The sequence below is a fragment of the Ciona intestinalis genome, chromosome 12, assembly GCF_000224145.3.
Source record: "Ciona intestinalis chromosome 12, KH, whole genome shotgun sequence".
Classification (NCBI taxonomy): Eukaryota; Metazoa; Chordata; class Ascidiacea; order Phlebobranchia; family Cionidae; genus Ciona; species Ciona intestinalis.
The window spans coordinates 1,623,305-1,641,787 of NC_020177.2; the positions used below are offsets into that span (position 1 = coordinate 1,623,305).

Here is an 18,483-nt window from a genome sequence, read left to right on the forward strand (position 1 = left end):
GACTTGACCATACGTTTGTTTTTAGAGACTCGTCTGCACATTCACAGACACCGAGAATGTGTCAACAACAAAGAACAATGCACCTATTTCCCCACAACTTACAACAACCTGGATGATATAAAAACATTTTTTTTTCAGTTTTCTATTTTTCACGTGACTGCCGTTGTGCGTTTTTGCCCTCTCACCGTCTCTTCCTTACAGTGCCCTTATCACGTTAATATCGCCTTTTTCTCATGACTGTCGATTTCCGACCACGCGAAGGGAAAGCAAGTTACATTCATTTATTCAATTTCATTTATTAGTTTAAATTAACAAGGATATCAAACTGGCCCGTCTTACCTCGCCTGATTTCAAAATGATAAAATTACACCTGGTGGGTTACATCACTTCTTGTGTGTTTTAATATATTTCATTAGAGTGTTGTCAATTATAAAATTATTAATTATGATAGTACTTTTTCGTGATATCTGACCAAAAATCGTTATATATTTTGAGTTTAAAAATATTTTTCAATATGTGCTCAAGCTAGGATGTGGTCTTACCCCACTCCATTATATTATATAATTGATGAAGATGTTTACATGCACATAAATTCCACCAGATGTCGAACCAAATATAGGTTAAAGCTTTCCACTAAAAAGTTTCTTCATTGTAGAATTAGGCAAACCTTTTTTAATATTTTTAATTGTATTCTTCTCAATGACTTCGTTTTTGTTTAAATCATTATATTTTGCAGTTATAACAACGATACTTTACACTTGCTCACTAAGGAAACAAAAAGCCGCGGATTCCAAAAACAGATCACGCTGAAACTGCAGACACTTTAAAAGGCTAAAAATAAGTTCCAGTGGTTGCGGAGACAATACAAAGAAATGAAAAAATACGACGTGGTTTTCCAAAACACTAAACATTATACACAATGGTTAAAATGAGCTGCCCGCCAGTCTATACGACAATGGCATGACGTAATAACATGCAAAAGGTTTAACAAAATGAGTTCAGTTTTTGGAATCGTTAACACAGAACACTGTCCGTTTACTAACTGGAAATCGAATACCAAATACTATGAGCGTCAACTCTGACGTGTGAATATGAGAAGCACCGGGAACCAGACAGAATAATTACATCGGATTTTACTTGTAACCAGCAAGTATAAAACGTTACTCTTAGTTGGTGAACGTTACATATCAATTGCCGTTTATCATTCACGCAGCACAAACAACATAGCGCATAAATTACTAATTTAGTATCCGCGAAAAAAACGTATTGATAACGTTAACGTACACAAAAGCATGATTCTGAATCCGATCGCGTGGTTTGAGTCAATAAGTTAACGCGCAACTACGTTAAACACGAAAAACGATTAGTAGCAAAATCTGATTTAATAACAAAATCCTTTTGATTAAAACGGTAATGTTCGATGTCTTGTTATTGTAGTTAACAACAGATAGGAAATTTCCACGATGGCTTAATTTAGCGATAATAAACTACAAGCGATAAAACCAAAGTTTATGCTATTGAGATGGTATTGTACAAGAACGTTCAATGGGTTTGAACAATGCGTGAAAGGCACATAGTTCAACTGGCGAGTGTGTCACACGAACACACACAAGCACAAACCACACATAGTGAGTGCATGCTGAGGGTGATTTGAAAAGATAAAAACCTAAAGTTGAAACTGTTGATTGTTAAATTACAAGAAACGTTTTGTAGAAATGTATATATACACATATTAGACAAGAAAGGAAAATTAATTAAAAAAAACTGAACATTTTGCATCAATTGACAGCTGTCTTGATACAGTAGGTCAATATATTAGCTGTTCCGTAAATTTAACATAGCAAAAAGCGTTTTAACTGATCGATATATTAGATAAATATAACTAGAATATCTACAGTTGTTAAAGAGTTTGTTAAAACGTCCAACAAAAATATAAAATCGAGTAATATTGGATATTTGCAAACAGTCGATGCAACAAAATGCTCAGCGACAGCAATTATGAAAATTGGGAAACTGCCGTTGAATTAATGTGTGAATGGTCAAAAAATTAGATTCAAACATTACATAACAGTATAACACGTAAGTGTGTCATAAAACCATTATTGCCCAGTTGTAGGTACAACTTTAAATAATTATTACTGTATGTTTACACATTTGTATACGCATTAGTTTTGAATTGTACTAATACTGTAAAATTTTTAACTATAGGCCTATGCATGGATCTTTTATGCTAGTTCTTCTAAAATCGTTTTGTAACCAAAACAAAGAATTGGTTAAAATAAAACATATCTGCAAGCAGTATTAGTGTTAATAGGATTTGGTTAAGTCAATACCTAATACAGGTATTAAGTGTTGATATGCTACAGTAAAAGTCGACATCAGGACCAGGATGTTACGATGTTACCTTCATTTGCAATGATTTCAATTTGCAACACAATGGCTTAAAAATATTGTAATTACCAATGAGTATTATTTGGCCCGGTAAACACGACCTCTTATTTGCAAATAGTTGCTCTTTAAAAAGAAAAAAACATGAATTGGGTACATCAAGATTTACCACTATCATTGAAGTCAATAAGTTTAACGTGGGTGAATGGGAATTTGCCTTGTTTGTTGTTGCATATGCCCTCCCACTGTCCACTCTTATTCATCTGTGTCACTTGAATTCTGTCTCCAACCTGAAATTGGTACATGATTGAATCACGGTGTGGAGATGGAATATGTATCAACAAACCTCTAAAGCCAATGCAGTTGGATCGTATGCATTAGGAACTCTTCTTGTGATTACTTCAGCAAACACAGGTCCTGTTCTAGAAGGCATAGAAGTTGGTCGTGGCTGAAGAACCAACTGTTGGGTGAAAATAACCATGTTTAGGCCCTGAATCATTAAATCGAGGCAGGAGGCATTCCCACTAACTACTTTTCTGCTGGTGCATTATTTCTTTCTAATATAAAATTTCACAACCATTGTACATCTATTGTATTGACACATTGTACATCTATTGTATTGACAAACTTTAGAAGTTAATTTTACGAATTGTTTATTGCATTATGAGATGAATTTTCATTCAACATATCGTAAAACTGAAAAATATAACTGTTTAAGTAATTTATATCCGATTTAAATAGTTTATACCTTGTATGAAGCTATGTATGATATTATTTTTCACATTTTTTTTGTTTGTGGACTAAGCTATTGATTGAGTAATATTTAGCAAATTATCATTATTTAATACCTGTGCACCAGGCATCTGATATGTTCCAGGGGTTGAATTACGATTCATAACATAGGGCTCAACATATGGAACAGGGATCTGTCCTATACGGCCTTGTGCATTCCTCGCATTCCACCAATTTTCTTCTGGCTTCTCTATTACCTCCAGAATCTCGTGTTTTGAGAAAGGAAGGTCATCTACATCATCACTCTTGAAATCGAAGAGCGCACGCACCATCATAGGAAGTCCTTCTCTCTTTTTTGCAACTTCTGGCTCTTTGATTGGCGAGGTAATGGATGACATGTTAACCATTCCGGATCCAATCGGATTGACTGTTTGCTGTGGTTTAATAGGTTTAGGAATTGGCTCAATCAAAGTAGTTGTGTCCAAATAATGAACTTTGTAAAAGTCGAGCAACTCTGGCATTGAGTCAAACATCTGGTCTCCAATTTTAAGTCTATTTTCCTGTTTGTTGATAATGTAGTGGCTCACTTTGCTATTTTCACTAACAGAGAGAACATAGTCACCGGGACATGTAGTACTGTCTCGCACCAAAAAAGATCCATGCTTTTGGTGGAGTAGCTTGTTTTGCGAATCTTTCCTGCTTACCATCCCAAAATACCACGAATCTTCATCCGCTGAATTGAAATTTGCTGAAGCCATTATTGTTAACAGCTTTTGCAAAAGCTATTCTAGAACTAACCAGTTACGAATATAATGATCTGCAAATCCATAGCAAAACAAACATGTAAATAAAAATAAACTTTAACAAACTACTATTTTAATACTCCCCGCCTAATAGCGAAAAAACAAAACTAGTTGTAAAACCTTTTCTTGGTATAAAGCTGTTTTACAGTAAATATTTAAATTTAAATATGAAATCCTAGGTAGGCTTTATAGGTAATTAGTAAGACTGGATGTTGTTTACCAAGCCAGGAAAGAAAACTGGATGTTGTTTACCAAGCCAGAACTTACACCTCTCTTTTATTGGCGTTGTACTGGTACAGCAACGTTATTATTTAGTATTATCAAAAAATAGTATTCATACACAGCGATGTTTAAATGTAAAAACAAAAAATATATATAATTAAAAGGTCTCTTTTATAATATAATTTTCCGAACTGCACAGAGTAATGAAACTTGTTTTTAAAACCATTTTGTTTACTGCAGTATGGCAAATCTTGCTATTTTATGAATGTCTCCTAAATTGTATCGAATCCACTTTCTTACTAAGTTTCGGTTTTGGTCAAATCATTAAAACCGTACCAACAACCTCCCAAACCAAACAAACTACAAACGTCGAATTCGGCCACTATTGACCGACATTGCCCTTATATTTATAGGATTTCTATGAAGTGACGAAAACTGGATTAAGACTTTACCCCATAGGCAACAGGAACAACTCGGGCATAAATGATTGTCCTAGACTCCTAGTTACTCTTAGTATATAGTAGGATTCATAAAAAATTCTTCTAAACCATTTTGGCGTATTTAGCTGCCAACGTTGTCATGATATATTTTTACACGTTTTATGCGGAGCCCTATTGAGAATGCGCCGCGACGCTACTGCGTTCGTAGGCGCAGTAGGTGGGAACAAATACAATACGAGAACTATTAAATACGGACCGGCTAAAACATCTTTCGGTTTCGTGATATATTTGTTCCGACGAATATACTTGTACCGAGCGTTATTGCGCATTTGCCAAGACGTTACTGCGCATGCGCACTAGGTCGGAACAAATATAATGACCTCCGGTCCAAATTTTAAAAAACCATCTGTTAAATACGTTCCAGACGGCGTTTACACGTTGAAACTTTAGTTTTTGATTTAAAAGCAGAACTGAGTTGAGTATGTCATTTGTTACCTTGAATAAGCAAGTATATATTACCGACAAACTTATTTTAGATTAGTTTAATAAGCATATATATTTTAATTTACTGACACATTTCCCCATGGCTAACATATAGTAGGGTGGGGGAAGATGGTACACTTTTTAATTCTATTTTCTCGTCTCATTCGTAGTAAACAAAGAACACCAAAGACTTACAAAATCATATCTTCACGACCCTAATAAAGCTTTTAATTGTTTAAACCACGATCAGGATATTTGGATGTTATGTGCTAAAGGTGTCCCGTCTTCCCCCGCCCTTCTATACCAATAATTTTCTCGTTCATTGTAAAATCACTATTTTGTGTATAATACAAACTGAATATTTGCATAAGAATATCAATAGTAAAGAACGCTAAAAAACTCCATTCTTTGTCTTTGCTTTACAAAATACAACAATACTAACGGAGTTAAGTGTAACAATGAAGTGATTTGGGTGTTTATTTCATTAATGGTGATTATTGGCACAGCATGGTGTTTGACGTAATTGGACATAGCGACGCCAACAGTACAGATGGTAAAAAAATGTATCTTGAAACGCTGCTAAAGGTGTTAAGTAATATTTTGCCCCGGAACGATTTTCCACCCGTACGTATTTATTGGAGCTCGTATTGTATTTGTTCCATGGCGCCCTCTATAATAGAGGGCGCCATGATTTGTTCCGACTTACTGTGCATATTCAATAGCGCCTGGCGTCGTAATATACGCGTTTCCGAATGACATATTTGTACCGGGCGCTATTCCGCCGGGCCGCTAATTTTTGCATTCTATAGGATCACCTTAGTCACAATACCATGCATTTAGTTTAGAAATATGATCATCGTGGTTTAATATGTATGGGTTTTATATGTGTGGCTTATATGCATCTTGTGCCAGCCACTGTGACCACTAGGTTGAGCAGTTACCGTTAAGTGTCTTGCCCACATACGCCCACAACGGTAGCCTTGAACCCATATCTCTGGGTTACAGGCAGGCGCGCTAACCACTTTGCAACGGCGCCGGACACACGGATACGTGTGCAATTATTGAAGCTTTTTTATTTTAATAACACCGTGTTACAATCGTTGGAAAATCAGGCACAAGTTGTATTTTATTAAAGTGTAAAAATCACAATGACACATAAAGTGTAAAAATCACAATGACACAGCAAGGAATGATTCTCTCCTAACATCAATTTGCAAAATTGCAATTTTCCTAATTTAAAATTAGGAATTTACCCGGGAAACTTATGTGTCTGAACTTTTATGCTACTGTTACAATAAAATGGATTGTTATTCATGTGTCAAAATTTTATGAAATTCAAAAATGTAAAAAAATGAGTTACATCAACAAGTGAATTGATTAAAAATCATTGGAAGATGTTTTGCACCAAGAAATACAGAAAAAGATGTAATAAAGATTCTGAAGTTATTGAATAAATACAAATGTTGACAGCGGTGATTACAAAGTAATACAATAAGAAATCATGAAAAATAGGTAAACTAATTATTTAAAGCAGTTGGTTTTAACATTTCACAGTCACCCAAAAGTTAGAAAAAAACATTAATTGTGAAATACTTTTCTGGTAATTTGTTGCACCATATACAGATGAAGATAGAATGTTTGTACAGTAAAATTTAGTTGTTTTTTTAAAAAGAGAAATTTTAAGTTTTTTTTTAATCAGAAGAGAAATTTTAAGTATTACGTTATGTTTGTTAGCAACACCAATACAATATTACATTCCATCCAACTTTTTTTAAACTAAATAATAGGGTTGACCATGAAACCACAGATATGAATTTTAAAGTAGAACAGACATTAATAAGAGATTAATACATTTCAACTTAACACTGAATGAGAATATATTAGGTTATTAACAAAATTCTGAATAAGCTATGAAGATATAATGAATGTGTATGAAAAAAAACAACATCGCAATATTCCCACTGACATATAAGGCAGAGAATGTGGTCTGTTTCAACACAGAAAGATTGCACTGAAAGATAGGGTTTTATGAGAACTTATGTTTCAAATATATATCTATCATAGCCTAATTAGAAAACATTGATATGTAAAATATTGACCCCTCATTTTGAAGCCAACAATTTAAAGCAACTGTTAGTAACTCTTATCAGTTTGCGTCAGTTACTGCACAATTATAACAGATGTTATTTTCATTTACTTCTATAAAGGCAACCTGGATAGCAGTTTACAATGCAAAGTAGGTTTTGTGGAAGGATTGTTATGTTTGTTACATTATGTCTGGTAGCAACAGTTATATAAATTGGACGCATGCTTTTTTTTCCTTAGGGTTCTAATTTACTAACTTAGTTATGAATTTAACAAAATGTTACCTTCTTTTTCAGCTTCTACATGATGATGTATGACATGCCCTTTTCGTGGTGATGATACTTATTATTGTCATCATGGCAATAATGGTAATACCTCCAATAACATAAGACATGATGGCACGGAAGTATTCAGCACACAACGGACAATTGCACCTTTACATACATTTAGAACTCAATATAAATTAATGACAAGCCTGAACTAGTGTAAACATTATACAACACTACTGCTGTATGTTATCCGATTAAAAATTTATACTGAAGTTCTTTTATTCCACAAACTACAAGTTCATAATAATTCAGGAAAATTAAAACAATGTATCCAATATAATAAAATGGCAATTTTAAGCTTTGCTGGTACTTTTAGTTTACATTTAACTGTGATTCACTGTTGGTATACCAAATACTTCCAGCAATACCACAGTGGTTAAGGCACTCGCCTAGTTTCACAACATAGTTGGAAGCTTAACAATGTTATCATAGCTGCCTAGCTGGTGACAGTGGTATGTCGGGTGAAGGAAAATCAGTGGTTATTAGTCAGTTGTTTAAATTTCCAACAAAACATTCATCTTTTTTCACCACTCTAAGTAGTGATTATAATTAAATAGCTTACTTGCAAGGATTGAGGTTTTGAATAATAACGACAGCAGCTCCATTAGATAATTTATCAGTGAGGCTCATTGCACCATACACAAATGCACCAGTTCTCTAAAATAATATAACCGAAACTGTGAGAAATTATAACTACATTTCTAAATAGCTTTTTCCAGTAAATCTAACCTTCGTAAAAGAACATTTTTATGATACTGTATGGGTTGCATAGCAACAATAGTTAGTTATATCTGACACTAAACACACTATTATTATCTAATATTTTATATGATGAATATGGTTGCAATCAGGTTTTTTAAAATGCTGCATGCTTAACATTAACAATTATCACACCTTAACAATGCCATGTCACAGTGATTAAGTTGACCGTGACTTTCAGGGAAAATAACTAAGACTTAAATAAAGCTTGGCAGCTATTAACAAAATTTCAATTTCGGTATGGCAGTTCACATAGGTAAAAATTCTGGATGGTACCAAGCGTGTTAGCAAGTTACAATGATATACAAACCGTTTCTTTTCCAATTAAACGAGCGGTCATTGATAGAGACATAACAAGTATTGTGGATGTTCCAATCCCAAGAACAACAGCAAGACCAAATATTTGCATTGAATTTTCAGGTAAGAAATGAGCCCATGTACACGCACCAATCACACATAAGCTTCCACAAAGGTAGATTTGCTATGCAACGATGGTAATATATTTAAAGTTCAATGGCAGAAAAACTATGGTTCTTGGTAGGTGTAAAGGCATTATTGGGATATCAGAATCAGCTACAATCACTAAAACATTATACATTCTTAAATAGGTGGACTAAAGAAAAATCAAAATTTGTAAAAGGATAGAAATGCTTAAATGTGATCTAAAGGTTCCATCAAAAATTCAATGAACAAAACAGCCTAAAATATTAGAAGTTCTGCCTCGCAACAATGGATGGGGTTTATCATAAAGTAAGAGATAAGAAAAGGCCAAAAACTATTTTCACATTTGTTACAATTTTTCTGCTTTATATATGTATGAAAATATCCAAAATAAAGACATTTATATATATTTTATTTTTTTCAACTAAACAAAAATGGTGTGTCATCATAAGGTGGTTTAGGTTCCATCAGACACTATGTTCCTATGTTTCAATATGATGTAGAAAATTGAGCTTTTACATACCTCTTGTTTAAGAAACAGTGCCACAGGTCTAACACACACAGCAGCTAAAAAGCTGGAAACATAGACAACAAGCGGTACAATGGCTATGAATGTCTTGTTAAGAAACAGTGAGTCAGTCAAGTACATTGTCAAGTAAACCTGTTTTTTTTTTTAAAAAAAGAGTTTAAATTTAGTCTTCATATATATTACTCACATAATGTAAAATGTTCATAGTAATTCGAGCATTTACCCCATAAGTTTAAGGCTTGAAGCTACAATCAATCAGCCATCAGTAAGTTGTTCAAAATAGGCAGTTATACAAAAAAAAATAATCACCCACAAAACAGACGTGAGATAGAATCAGGATAACCATGCTATACGACACTAACTTGCTTGACACTCTCGAGAATAAATAGGTAATTGTTATGTATATTGAGCTTGACACATCATCATTGTATATCAATCATCAACATAATTACTGGGTAATGTGTGTACACGTATAACTGGCTACATCTATTTAAATAAGGTTAGAGTAACTCAAATCTCTTGTAAGCTTACTTGGTTGAAACAGTGTTTTTCAACTGTTGTAGGGTCAACCAAATATTGAACATAAATTTAGAATCATACAAGAAAATGGCTGACTCCTTGAAACACAATGTTGAAATAAATCAAGAAAATGAGACTGGGATAAAAGTTATTAAAATTAAACAAAAAATATTTAAACAACAAACAAACCAAAATGTTTACCTGAGATAAGTTAACAACCAACCTAGTACACATATACAACAACGCCATCTGTGAAATAAAGAATACTTTTAATTAAAAAGATAAAGGAATTAAAGGTAAAGAAAATACAGACTTTTCAATTTAACCATTCTAATTGAATGTATGAATATATATATTACAGTCAACCCCGTTTAATCGGCCCACGTTTAATCGGACCACCCGCTCAATCAGACCAGTTTGGCTTGGTCTTGATGTGGTCTGATTAAGCGGGGTTGACTGTATAACTTATTTATCATTGTGTGTTGTGTTGTGCAACAAAAACCGATATGTTCATACACATAGTGCCCGCTTATAAGTTACCACATATTTAACTTTGTTGGTAAGCAACAATAAACTAATAAATAAAACATTGTAAACCCCCTGGCTGAGCCACTGCAAATAGTGATACATTAAACAAGGCTTTGAGTAAAGCAATGATTATACAAACAATAGAAAGTCTAAATAACCGATTATTATTTTTTGTAATTTCACACCGCAGAGTTACCTAAGCATGGTGAATAATTATATTTCTATAAAGCAAGGTACAAGCACAGATGCTGAAAAGCAAAGTAAAAATGATTAACTTTGCATTGTTTTTATATTTTCATAACACACCTGATAAAATATTGTTTTTTTGAACCAGTCAAACCAGGAGAGAGCTGGTGTTTCTGTACATACTACTGCAGTGCTTTGGTATTCTAAAAACAGGCAATTCAAAGTTAGACTTTTCCTAGCTAAAGATAATGACAATTCAAAGTTAGACTTTTCCTAGCTAAAGTAGGCTATCAAAATAAATTTTATATCTGAATCCTTTCCGCATAGTTTTACAAAAGATTTTTTACCATTAAAATAACTTCAATTGATCAGTCAATATATAAAATTAACACAAGTTAAGACAGTACTATAATTTTCCTGCCAAAATAGGAATGAAAGCCAATCAAATTAAATAACAGAAATTCTATATTTAGGTTCCTCTTTGCTGGCATATTCTTAAATAAGATCATGAGTACAGTAAAATAGTGATAAAGGAATTAATGGAACTTCTTGTTATGAGGCAAACGTTCTAATAAGTATAACCACTATGTGATGCTAGTAAGTAATACTAATGACAATTTAACATCCAATGCCTGATGATTGTCTTTTTGTTCCATGCAATAACGGAGAATTTTCAGATAGTGATTTTCTTTTTGAGGGTATCATATGATCTTGTGATACATCATCGTCGTCTGTGTAAAAGAAAGCTATCGTGAAATCACAAGCAACAAAATATTTAAACCTGATAGGGACAAATGGTGGACCCACAGATCAGAAAAAAAAATTGTACTTTTCAAATAGAAAAAAGCCAAACAAAAGAAAAAACAATTAAAGAGAAAGCATTCTAACTTGTCTTAATATCTTTTATTAACTTTTATTTTTAATATTTTTTGCTTTCTATTAATTCAGCTGCCACACTTCCCCAAAGTATTCAAATTTTTAATTAAATGGTTTTTTTATAGGACAAATATTTAGCTAGTAATATGTTTGAAACTTTGAAAGGAAGGAATTGTTTGTTTTTGTGTTTAAGTGACTTAAGCGAATGCTTTAAACAAATCTCACATACCAGTTGACTCATTGATAACAACAGATGTTGATTGTCTCTTCCTTTCTTTTAACCCAACATGAAATATGATGGAGAACAAAATACCAATTCCAACAACAGATAATACCAAATTCTGAAACAAGAAATCAGATTAAAACGGTTTTAAAAATTGTATTTGGTTAGACGTTTTTATTGCTAATTTAATGGTCAATGAACAAAACCCCCAAGAGGGCACTAGGTGTTTGGAGCAATGTACATCTACAGTGCATAACAAAATGACTGCACTTACTCTGAGTTGCCCTTCCAGCCAAGAAATAAGTGGCGTTTATGTTGATATAATGTTATCAGTTGGTGGTTGCAGTCCAATTGTGATGTCATATGCTGATATGCACAAGCAGATAATGATTAATAGAATTAATAGTATAGTTGTGCTGTATAAACAAATCCTTAATCCATCATTGCCTTCATCACATTACTATGCATTATGCCAATTTACGGGTGTTAGTCAGAAGATAGGCTCGTTAGTTGTTGCATTTAATTATACCAGGTGCTCACCCGAAAAGCTGGCGCATCAGCTGGAGAAAGCATATCTGAACTGCTGTCTTGCATTCCAAGAATTCCCCATGCTACACCATATACAATGATACCACTGAACACTGTGAATGCATACCTGGATTTGAAATAGGATTGTCAACTTTTGTTTCTGCAGGAACATGCAAGAATGACAAACTGTCTATGAAAATCAGAAAATGTGGAGTTTTTTTTATTTGTAAACTACAGAAGAAAAATTTAGAAGAGGAGAGGGGATTAATTACAATAACTCTTTATTTTTTATGAACACATAAAAAAGTATACATAGTCTAATATATATATATATATAAATTATGCAGTTCATTATATTTTATTATATTTAACTTTGGGGGTGGGGGGTTCATTTTTTATGTATGGCTGATAATTTGGAAAGCCCATTAGTGACCACTTGGTTGGAGCAATTGCTATTAAGTGACTTGCTTTAGGACATACAAGGCGCCGGATTTCAAGTTGAAATACATGCTTACACTGACAGAACACTTTTTCACCCAATTTTTAAACTTTGATGACTGTTGACTTTTTATATTAAAATGCTCTTAGTATTAAACTGTCCCTGATACCCGCTGTTTAACTTTCTTTGTAAAAACAGTCTCTACTGAAATAAAGTTTGAAGATGTGAGAAAGTGTGCTGTGCTAATGAAACATCCATGGTATTTGCCATTAAAACTAAAAAAGTTTAGAAAGTGTAAACAAACAAAGTTGGGTGACACTTTTTTATTGCAAATCCCATACATTATCACACAACCAATTTTTTTTACCCCAGCAATTCGTTGCGCAATTTTTGTAGAGGCTGTTTCTTTTCTAAATATTTAGTGGTATTTTTACATTCCATTTAAGCTTTACATTACTATTACTATTAATATACAACTTTATTTTATGTTAATGTGCCTCTTTAAATAAAAAATGTTGAAAAACAGATTGATGAGATTCACTTTATCTGTTTTAGTCTATGTAATTGAAAATTTCTATTTTTAATAATGTAAAATCAACAAGGTATATATAGGTTTCTTAATTAAGCTATAGACCTACGTATTAAATATAATGACAGGAAAATCCCATAAATGGGTCAATGATGTGTTTTTGTTTATTACATAATGGAACAAATAATAGTCAATGTTTGACGATTTCAGTGTAGGCATTTGTCTAACCCAACGTCACGTCAGGAAACGGCGCTTGTGTCCGCCATTATGGAGCCCACAGAGCGTGAATCGCCAATACAAATGCATGGTCGGCGTGTGTTTATTTGGTTCTTGTAAGCGATACAAAACTAGATAACACTTATAGTGGTTGTTTTAACATTTAAAATATAAGTTTTAATATAAATCTTGTTATATAAAATTAAATCCAAGAATTAATTTCTAGTAAATTAGAACTTTGACTGGCTTTCAGTGTACAGTGTGGTTTAACAGGGTACTTTACGTTGGCGATTAATACTAGCAGCAATCAGCTTAGTTTACATAATAGTATATGCTCATACCTATGAATCCACAGAACCATTATATACTACATTTATAATCCAACATAAGTGACTTAGGGATGCACATTACAGAATTTCGAATCCGTGAGATTCGAATCCTTTTGTATTCGAATCTAATTCTGGGATTCGGTATTCTGTTTAATGACGTAATCACACGTCATCTCATATACTATATTAACAATTTTTGAAACTTATTAATTTAAAAAATTTTTTTTTGTGTTTGTGGGACTTTCGAGAATAAACGTTTCTAACGTCTTTTATAACCTGCTATACGTTTCGTGACGCAAAAACTACACAATAGTACAATTTTTGATCATTTTACAGCTCATGTTCCAACAAGGCGGGTATAAAAGAGTCAATAAACTGACTTTTGTGGGTAAAATTATTTTTTCCTATATAAAAAGATTCGAAATTCTAGATTCGGAATTCTAGATTCGAAATTAAGTATTCTAGGATATCCTAGAATACCTAATTATTCTGTAATGTGCATCCCTAAAGTGACTATGCAGCTCCAAACTGCTTAAGTACAAGCAGATAAGGTGTTCGCGGTTACCGATTTTATAAACTTAGAAAGGGTGGTTTATTATTATCAATTTAAGGAGAAGACCAAAAATAGTAACTCAGTATTGTTATCCTTAATGTCACTTCGATATTAGGAAAATTTTACAAAGATAACTTAAGTTTCGTTGCCGGGTATAATAGGTGTTAAGTTTGTGGGCCAAAAAGTAAAGTCATGGCAATTACATGCAAAACTGCAGCTAGATACACCAACACCAGTATATGTTAATGACTAATGTTATGCGTTTTTGTTTGTATTTTTATATTTTAAACATGTTCTTTTATGTTTTTGGTTGGTATACTTGATATTTTCTGTTTTTTTTCTCTTTAATTAATTGAGTGTTTAATAAAAGTTGATTATTTATGTGAGGTTTATTATTGTAATACGGTATAACGTTAGTAGAAAGACATTTTCACGCACAGAAGTGCTTAGTTCTTAAAAATACGCAAGATTTGGATGAAAAACAGCACTCGGCAATGATAAAATGCTATGCTGTGGGTGTTGGCCGTAGTCTCCGTAATGGCTGCGACTATGTCACTATGACATCACAGACGCGCAACAATGGAAAACAAAACTCATTGTTTTACAATCTGTTTCCTAACTTGGTCTATACTAACTTGGGTCTAACCTGCTCTGTCCATGTTAGATACCTCTACAGGGCCTGTCTTACTCTGCAGTTCTGTTTACAATTAGTGTGCCTAACAGGCTTCTAGTATAATTGAATGTAATGTAAAGTAGTGTCAAAACAATAACACGATCATTGCAATACCACTTACCTAATTGCATTTAAGCTGACTCTGTCTTCATCATTGTTGGTTAAGTCAGGTATTAGTGCAAGGTGGTTTATCTGAGTTGCAGCCCAACCAAACTGAAAAATCACCACCAATGGAGCATAATATATAAACTGTGCATATTCGGGTGAACTTTCATTACATCCAATGCAGTGCAAGAATAAAAGAGGAAATGTCATTGCCACACATACTGTCCCTGTGATAAAAAAAAATTAAATTGAATGTTATAGTTATAGGATAGGCAAACCAACTATTAAATGTTTTGCACTCGAATGATGATTAAACATTAGATCAACCATCTGAGCACTGTTAAAAACTCCAACTTTAATGGTATGATATCTTTGTGCAATATTTAAAAAAAATTGATTATGGGATTTTGAAAATGCCTGGTCTTATGTAACTATGGGGAGAAATGTGTTCAATGCATAATCAACAACAGAATCAAATATCTTGCATTAGCTTTCCTTTACCACGCGAAGAAATACAGGAAGACACGTGTAACAGCATATATTAAACGCTCATTAAGAGAAGCAATCTTTGTAACTTTTGTTCTTGGGGAAACTGACTAAATGCCGTGTCAAAGTAATAAGCATCTAGTGTTACCGATTTGGACATGATAGCTGCTCCCCTTGCTTGCATATTTTCACCAATTCAAATTTACATAATCTCGGTTTACTGGACTTAAACCTGATTGCTAGCTTAAAAATATATATCTAACCTGGTAAAAAATACTATCTATAGCCTATAAACATGAAAAGAGAAAAATTAATATATTGGATCGAACATGGAAGCGCATACAAACCAATTGTTAAAAAACAATCGTGATGGTTTATAAAAATTATTATGACGTAAACAATCATTACATTATCCAGTATCTACAATGATAATGTGTAAAACTTTAAAACTTATGCCAAAGTTTCATCTGTTAATACTGATTTGATAATCTGTTAAATCTTTTTTTTTCGCTGCAAACAGAATAGGTATTAGCATATACAGCCAACAAAGTGTGCTACATATATGTATATATATTATATTTAATATGTTATCACTGAAAACGACAGAAAATTGCTTCTTTTTCAAATGAGATTAAATTTGGGACCATGGGTTGAAAATAGCCCCACTGCCACTACTGTCATTTTTTATGTAAATTGTGATAAGATCGCGCCATCTGATGAGGGGATCATTCAAAGGGTTAATGCCAATCTATCGATTTAAGTGGTTGCATTAAACCATTCATACATTCATCTATCCATATATCTACCCATCCATGCATACGCCAATCCATGCATTCATTTAATAATTATGTTACTATATATGCAAAAGGACGAACCTACTAAGTGCCAGGATTTTCTTTTTCCATACTTGCATGCGAAGTAGGATTTATCTGACTCATAGCCAACAAACGGCGTGGCAATACCATCAGCTATTTGTCCGACTAATAATATATTTCCAGCCATACTGTTGCTAAATTGTAAAATCTAAAGGAAAAAAGACTCATTTTTGGGAAAACAATGTTCATATGAATGAAATAATGAATAGAACTTATTGTATGTCATGTAGTACTGGCAAGTGGCAACAGCAGTCGTTATTACACAGGCGTTTCGTCACTATACATTCTTAATTACCAGACTGCAGAGTATGGCAGGTGCACGCGCGATTTTTTTACAGACTTTTGGTTATGCACGCCACAATTTGTCCTACGCACGCCAATTAATTAAACAAAGAAAAAAATACGTATTAAATTAAGTAAGATTTCCTAACGTGGCTTGAAAATGTACATGCTTCGCACGCAGATTTTTAATGATAGCACGCGCGAACGCGAAAAATAACCGTCTTGCACGCGTGAGATCTCGTCAGGAACTGCCATACTTTGCAGACTGGCTTAATTACAAGTTATTAATACAAGATCTCTCCAACATGCAGGTAACCATTAACATCAGCAGGCTCATGACATGTATTTCTAAGCCATATTAAAGTTTGGTTCATTGTTTAATAAACACACGAAATGTTTAAATTCATTAAATTTTGCCATTACGTTTTCGCAGCACCAGATCATTTGCCAGTGTTGGACCTGTTTATTTAGCAATAATAGTCAATACACACAATTACACCATCACACGTTACTGTATATGTAAACAGTGAGACACCTCAAACTATAACACTTTTGCAAACACAAACCCTACTAACCTTGTGGAAAAAGATCAGCAAATAGCTAAACCACATTGAAGCACACAAATCATTAAGAACATGTCCGACTCCAAAAGAATATTTCATTCGTGCTGTTACAGTGTAATCCATTCTTTGATTCTTTCTTTACACAACAGGCTTCAGCACCAATCTGCAGTCCGGACCTAAAAAAGGAATCTTGGTATACAGTATATTTGCTTTCTCTATAGGTCTAGGACATTATTTTCACTTTCTGGGAAAAGAACTTAAACGGCATCTCTGTGTTACCACACAGTCAGATGAAAACTATGCTTTTACGCTCAACCCTATGCGTAGCATAGAGGAAACATAGTTGTCTATGACGTCATTCATATTGTTATTAACCTGGAGCTCCTTCTAACGGTCACACTTAACTATACAGGTCTATGTCACATGTTTTATCACGTGCGAATTGAATGAATAAATGAAATTTATTTTTTTTGTCTCTACGGTCACGATAAATTTTTATTTCGTCTCTTCGGTCACGATAGGGAAGAACAAAAGAGTCGACAAAAAGCGAAAAGACAGGTAGTAACGGTAAAACAACAGTTGTTAAAACACGCTTATTGATAAAAAAGAAAGAAATATTGATTTGAATAAAAGGCGTGACCGTTTTACCCTACAGACGATACAATGTGAATTAAATAAGTAACATTTAATTAAACTGTTGCAACTCGACGCCTAAAGCGACGTCACATCACCCAACCACAAAACTGCGTTAATCATGTCAAAACTGGGATACGACTTATCTCATAAAAGACTTTCCCATGAAAACAAACCCCCCGTTGAACGAGGTTAATGATATCCCGTTCAGCCGATGACAGGCCCAAATCGATTCCCTTTTATCGCATGACGTCACACTGCTGTCACGTGATTCTGTCCGCTATATAATTCGCCTTTTCCCTAACACAATAACTAATAACGAGAAACCACTATCGGCACTGAGACCTCGAGGTCAGTCTAGGTTCATGGCGGGCTCTTACGAGCCTTTGCCCAGCCGTCAAGTAAGCTTTTGCCCGATACCGTATCGTGTACTTGTATACCAGAAAGAGGAATAAAACATAGCAAGATATCATGAACTGTTTGGTTTCTGGTTATAAAAGCAATTAGTACTACAGTAGATACAGCACCCCGCTGAAGCCTGTATATGAAGTCGGATCAGCACGGAGTCATATAACCCAACCAGCGATCCTGTATATTCAGTGGGGGCTATAAATGGTGACCGCGACGTTCGATTTGAACACGCATAACCTTCCGACCCGACAAGCTACTATTCCGCAGAAGCCGTCCACAGCAGTTATTTAATGGACTATATCGATGTTCGAACCGACT

General features: G+C 33.8%; 2 protein-coding genes across 4 annotated transcripts; both read right to left on the reverse strand.

Moving 5' to 3' along the window:
- Positions 1-704: 704 nt before the first annotated feature.
- Positions 705-3,937, reverse strand: LOC100181416 (crk-like protein). The gene is made up of 3 exons (XM_002130671.4): positions 3,237-3,937; positions 2,735-2,848; positions 705-2,678 (listed from the first exon to the last, which is right to left on the reverse strand). Exons 1-3 carry the CDS (start codon positions 3,876-3,878, stop codon positions 2,547-2,549), a joined length of 888 nt encoding a protein of 295 aa, XP_002130707.1. The 5' UTR covers positions 3,879-3,937; the 3' UTR covers positions 705-2,546.
- Positions 3,938-6,129: 2,192 nt separating this feature from the next.
- LOC100178211 (major facilitator superfamily domain-containing protein 12-like) lies at positions 6,130-17,357 on the reverse strand. 3 transcript variants are annotated; one of them, XM_018814328.2, is made up of 13 exons: positions 17,134-17,357; positions 16,277-16,424; positions 14,932-15,142; positions 12,084-12,198; positions 11,550-11,661; positions 11,071-11,175; positions 10,565-10,647; positions 9,932-9,979; positions 9,206-9,343; positions 8,552-8,722; positions 8,045-8,139; positions 7,438-7,587; positions 6,130-7,079 (listed from the first exon to the last, which is right to left on the reverse strand). In XM_018814328.2, exons 1-12 carry the CDS (start codon positions 17,242-17,244, stop codon positions 7,446-7,448), a joined length of 1,479 nt encoding a protein of 492 aa, XP_018669873.1. In that variant the 5' UTR covers positions 17,245-17,357; the 3' UTR covers positions 6,130-7,079; positions 7,438-7,445. The 3 variants fall into 3 exon arrangements, with proteins under 3 accessions (XP_018669873.1, XP_002124684.1, XP_026692892.1); XM_002124648.5 differs by having other exon boundaries at positions 11,077-11,175; positions 17,134-17,356; XM_026837091.1 differs by lacking the exon at positions 9,932-9,979.
- Positions 17,358-18,483: the final 1,126 nt, after the last annotated feature.

Bases quoted from the DNA above. Each gene is read 5' to 3' on its own strand.
- LOC100181416 (XM_002130671.4), bottom strand. From the start codon at position 3,878: ATGGCTTCAGCAAATTTCAATTCAGCGGATGAAGATTCGTGGTATTTT. The intron at 2,849-3,236 runs GTATTAAATAAT...TTCACCCAACAG, and splicing joins ATCAGATGCCTGGTGCACAG to TTGGTTCTTCAGCCACGACC. The intron at 2,679-2,734 runs GTTTGTTGATAC...TACCAATTTCAG, and splicing joins CAACTGCATTGGCTTTAGAG to GTTGGAGACAGAATTCAAGT.
- LOC100178211 (XM_018814328.2), bottom strand. From the start codon at position 17,244: ATGGATTACACTGTAACAGCACGAATGAAATATTCTTTTGGAGTCGGA. The intron at 12,199-14,931 runs GTAAGTGGTATT...TTTCAAATCCAG, and splicing joins GTCAGCTTAAATGCAATTAG to GTATGCATTCACAGTGTTCA. The intron at 9,980-10,564 runs GTGTGTTATGAA...TTTATTTCACAG, and splicing joins AAAAAACAATATTTTATCAG to ATGGCGTTGTTGTATATGTG.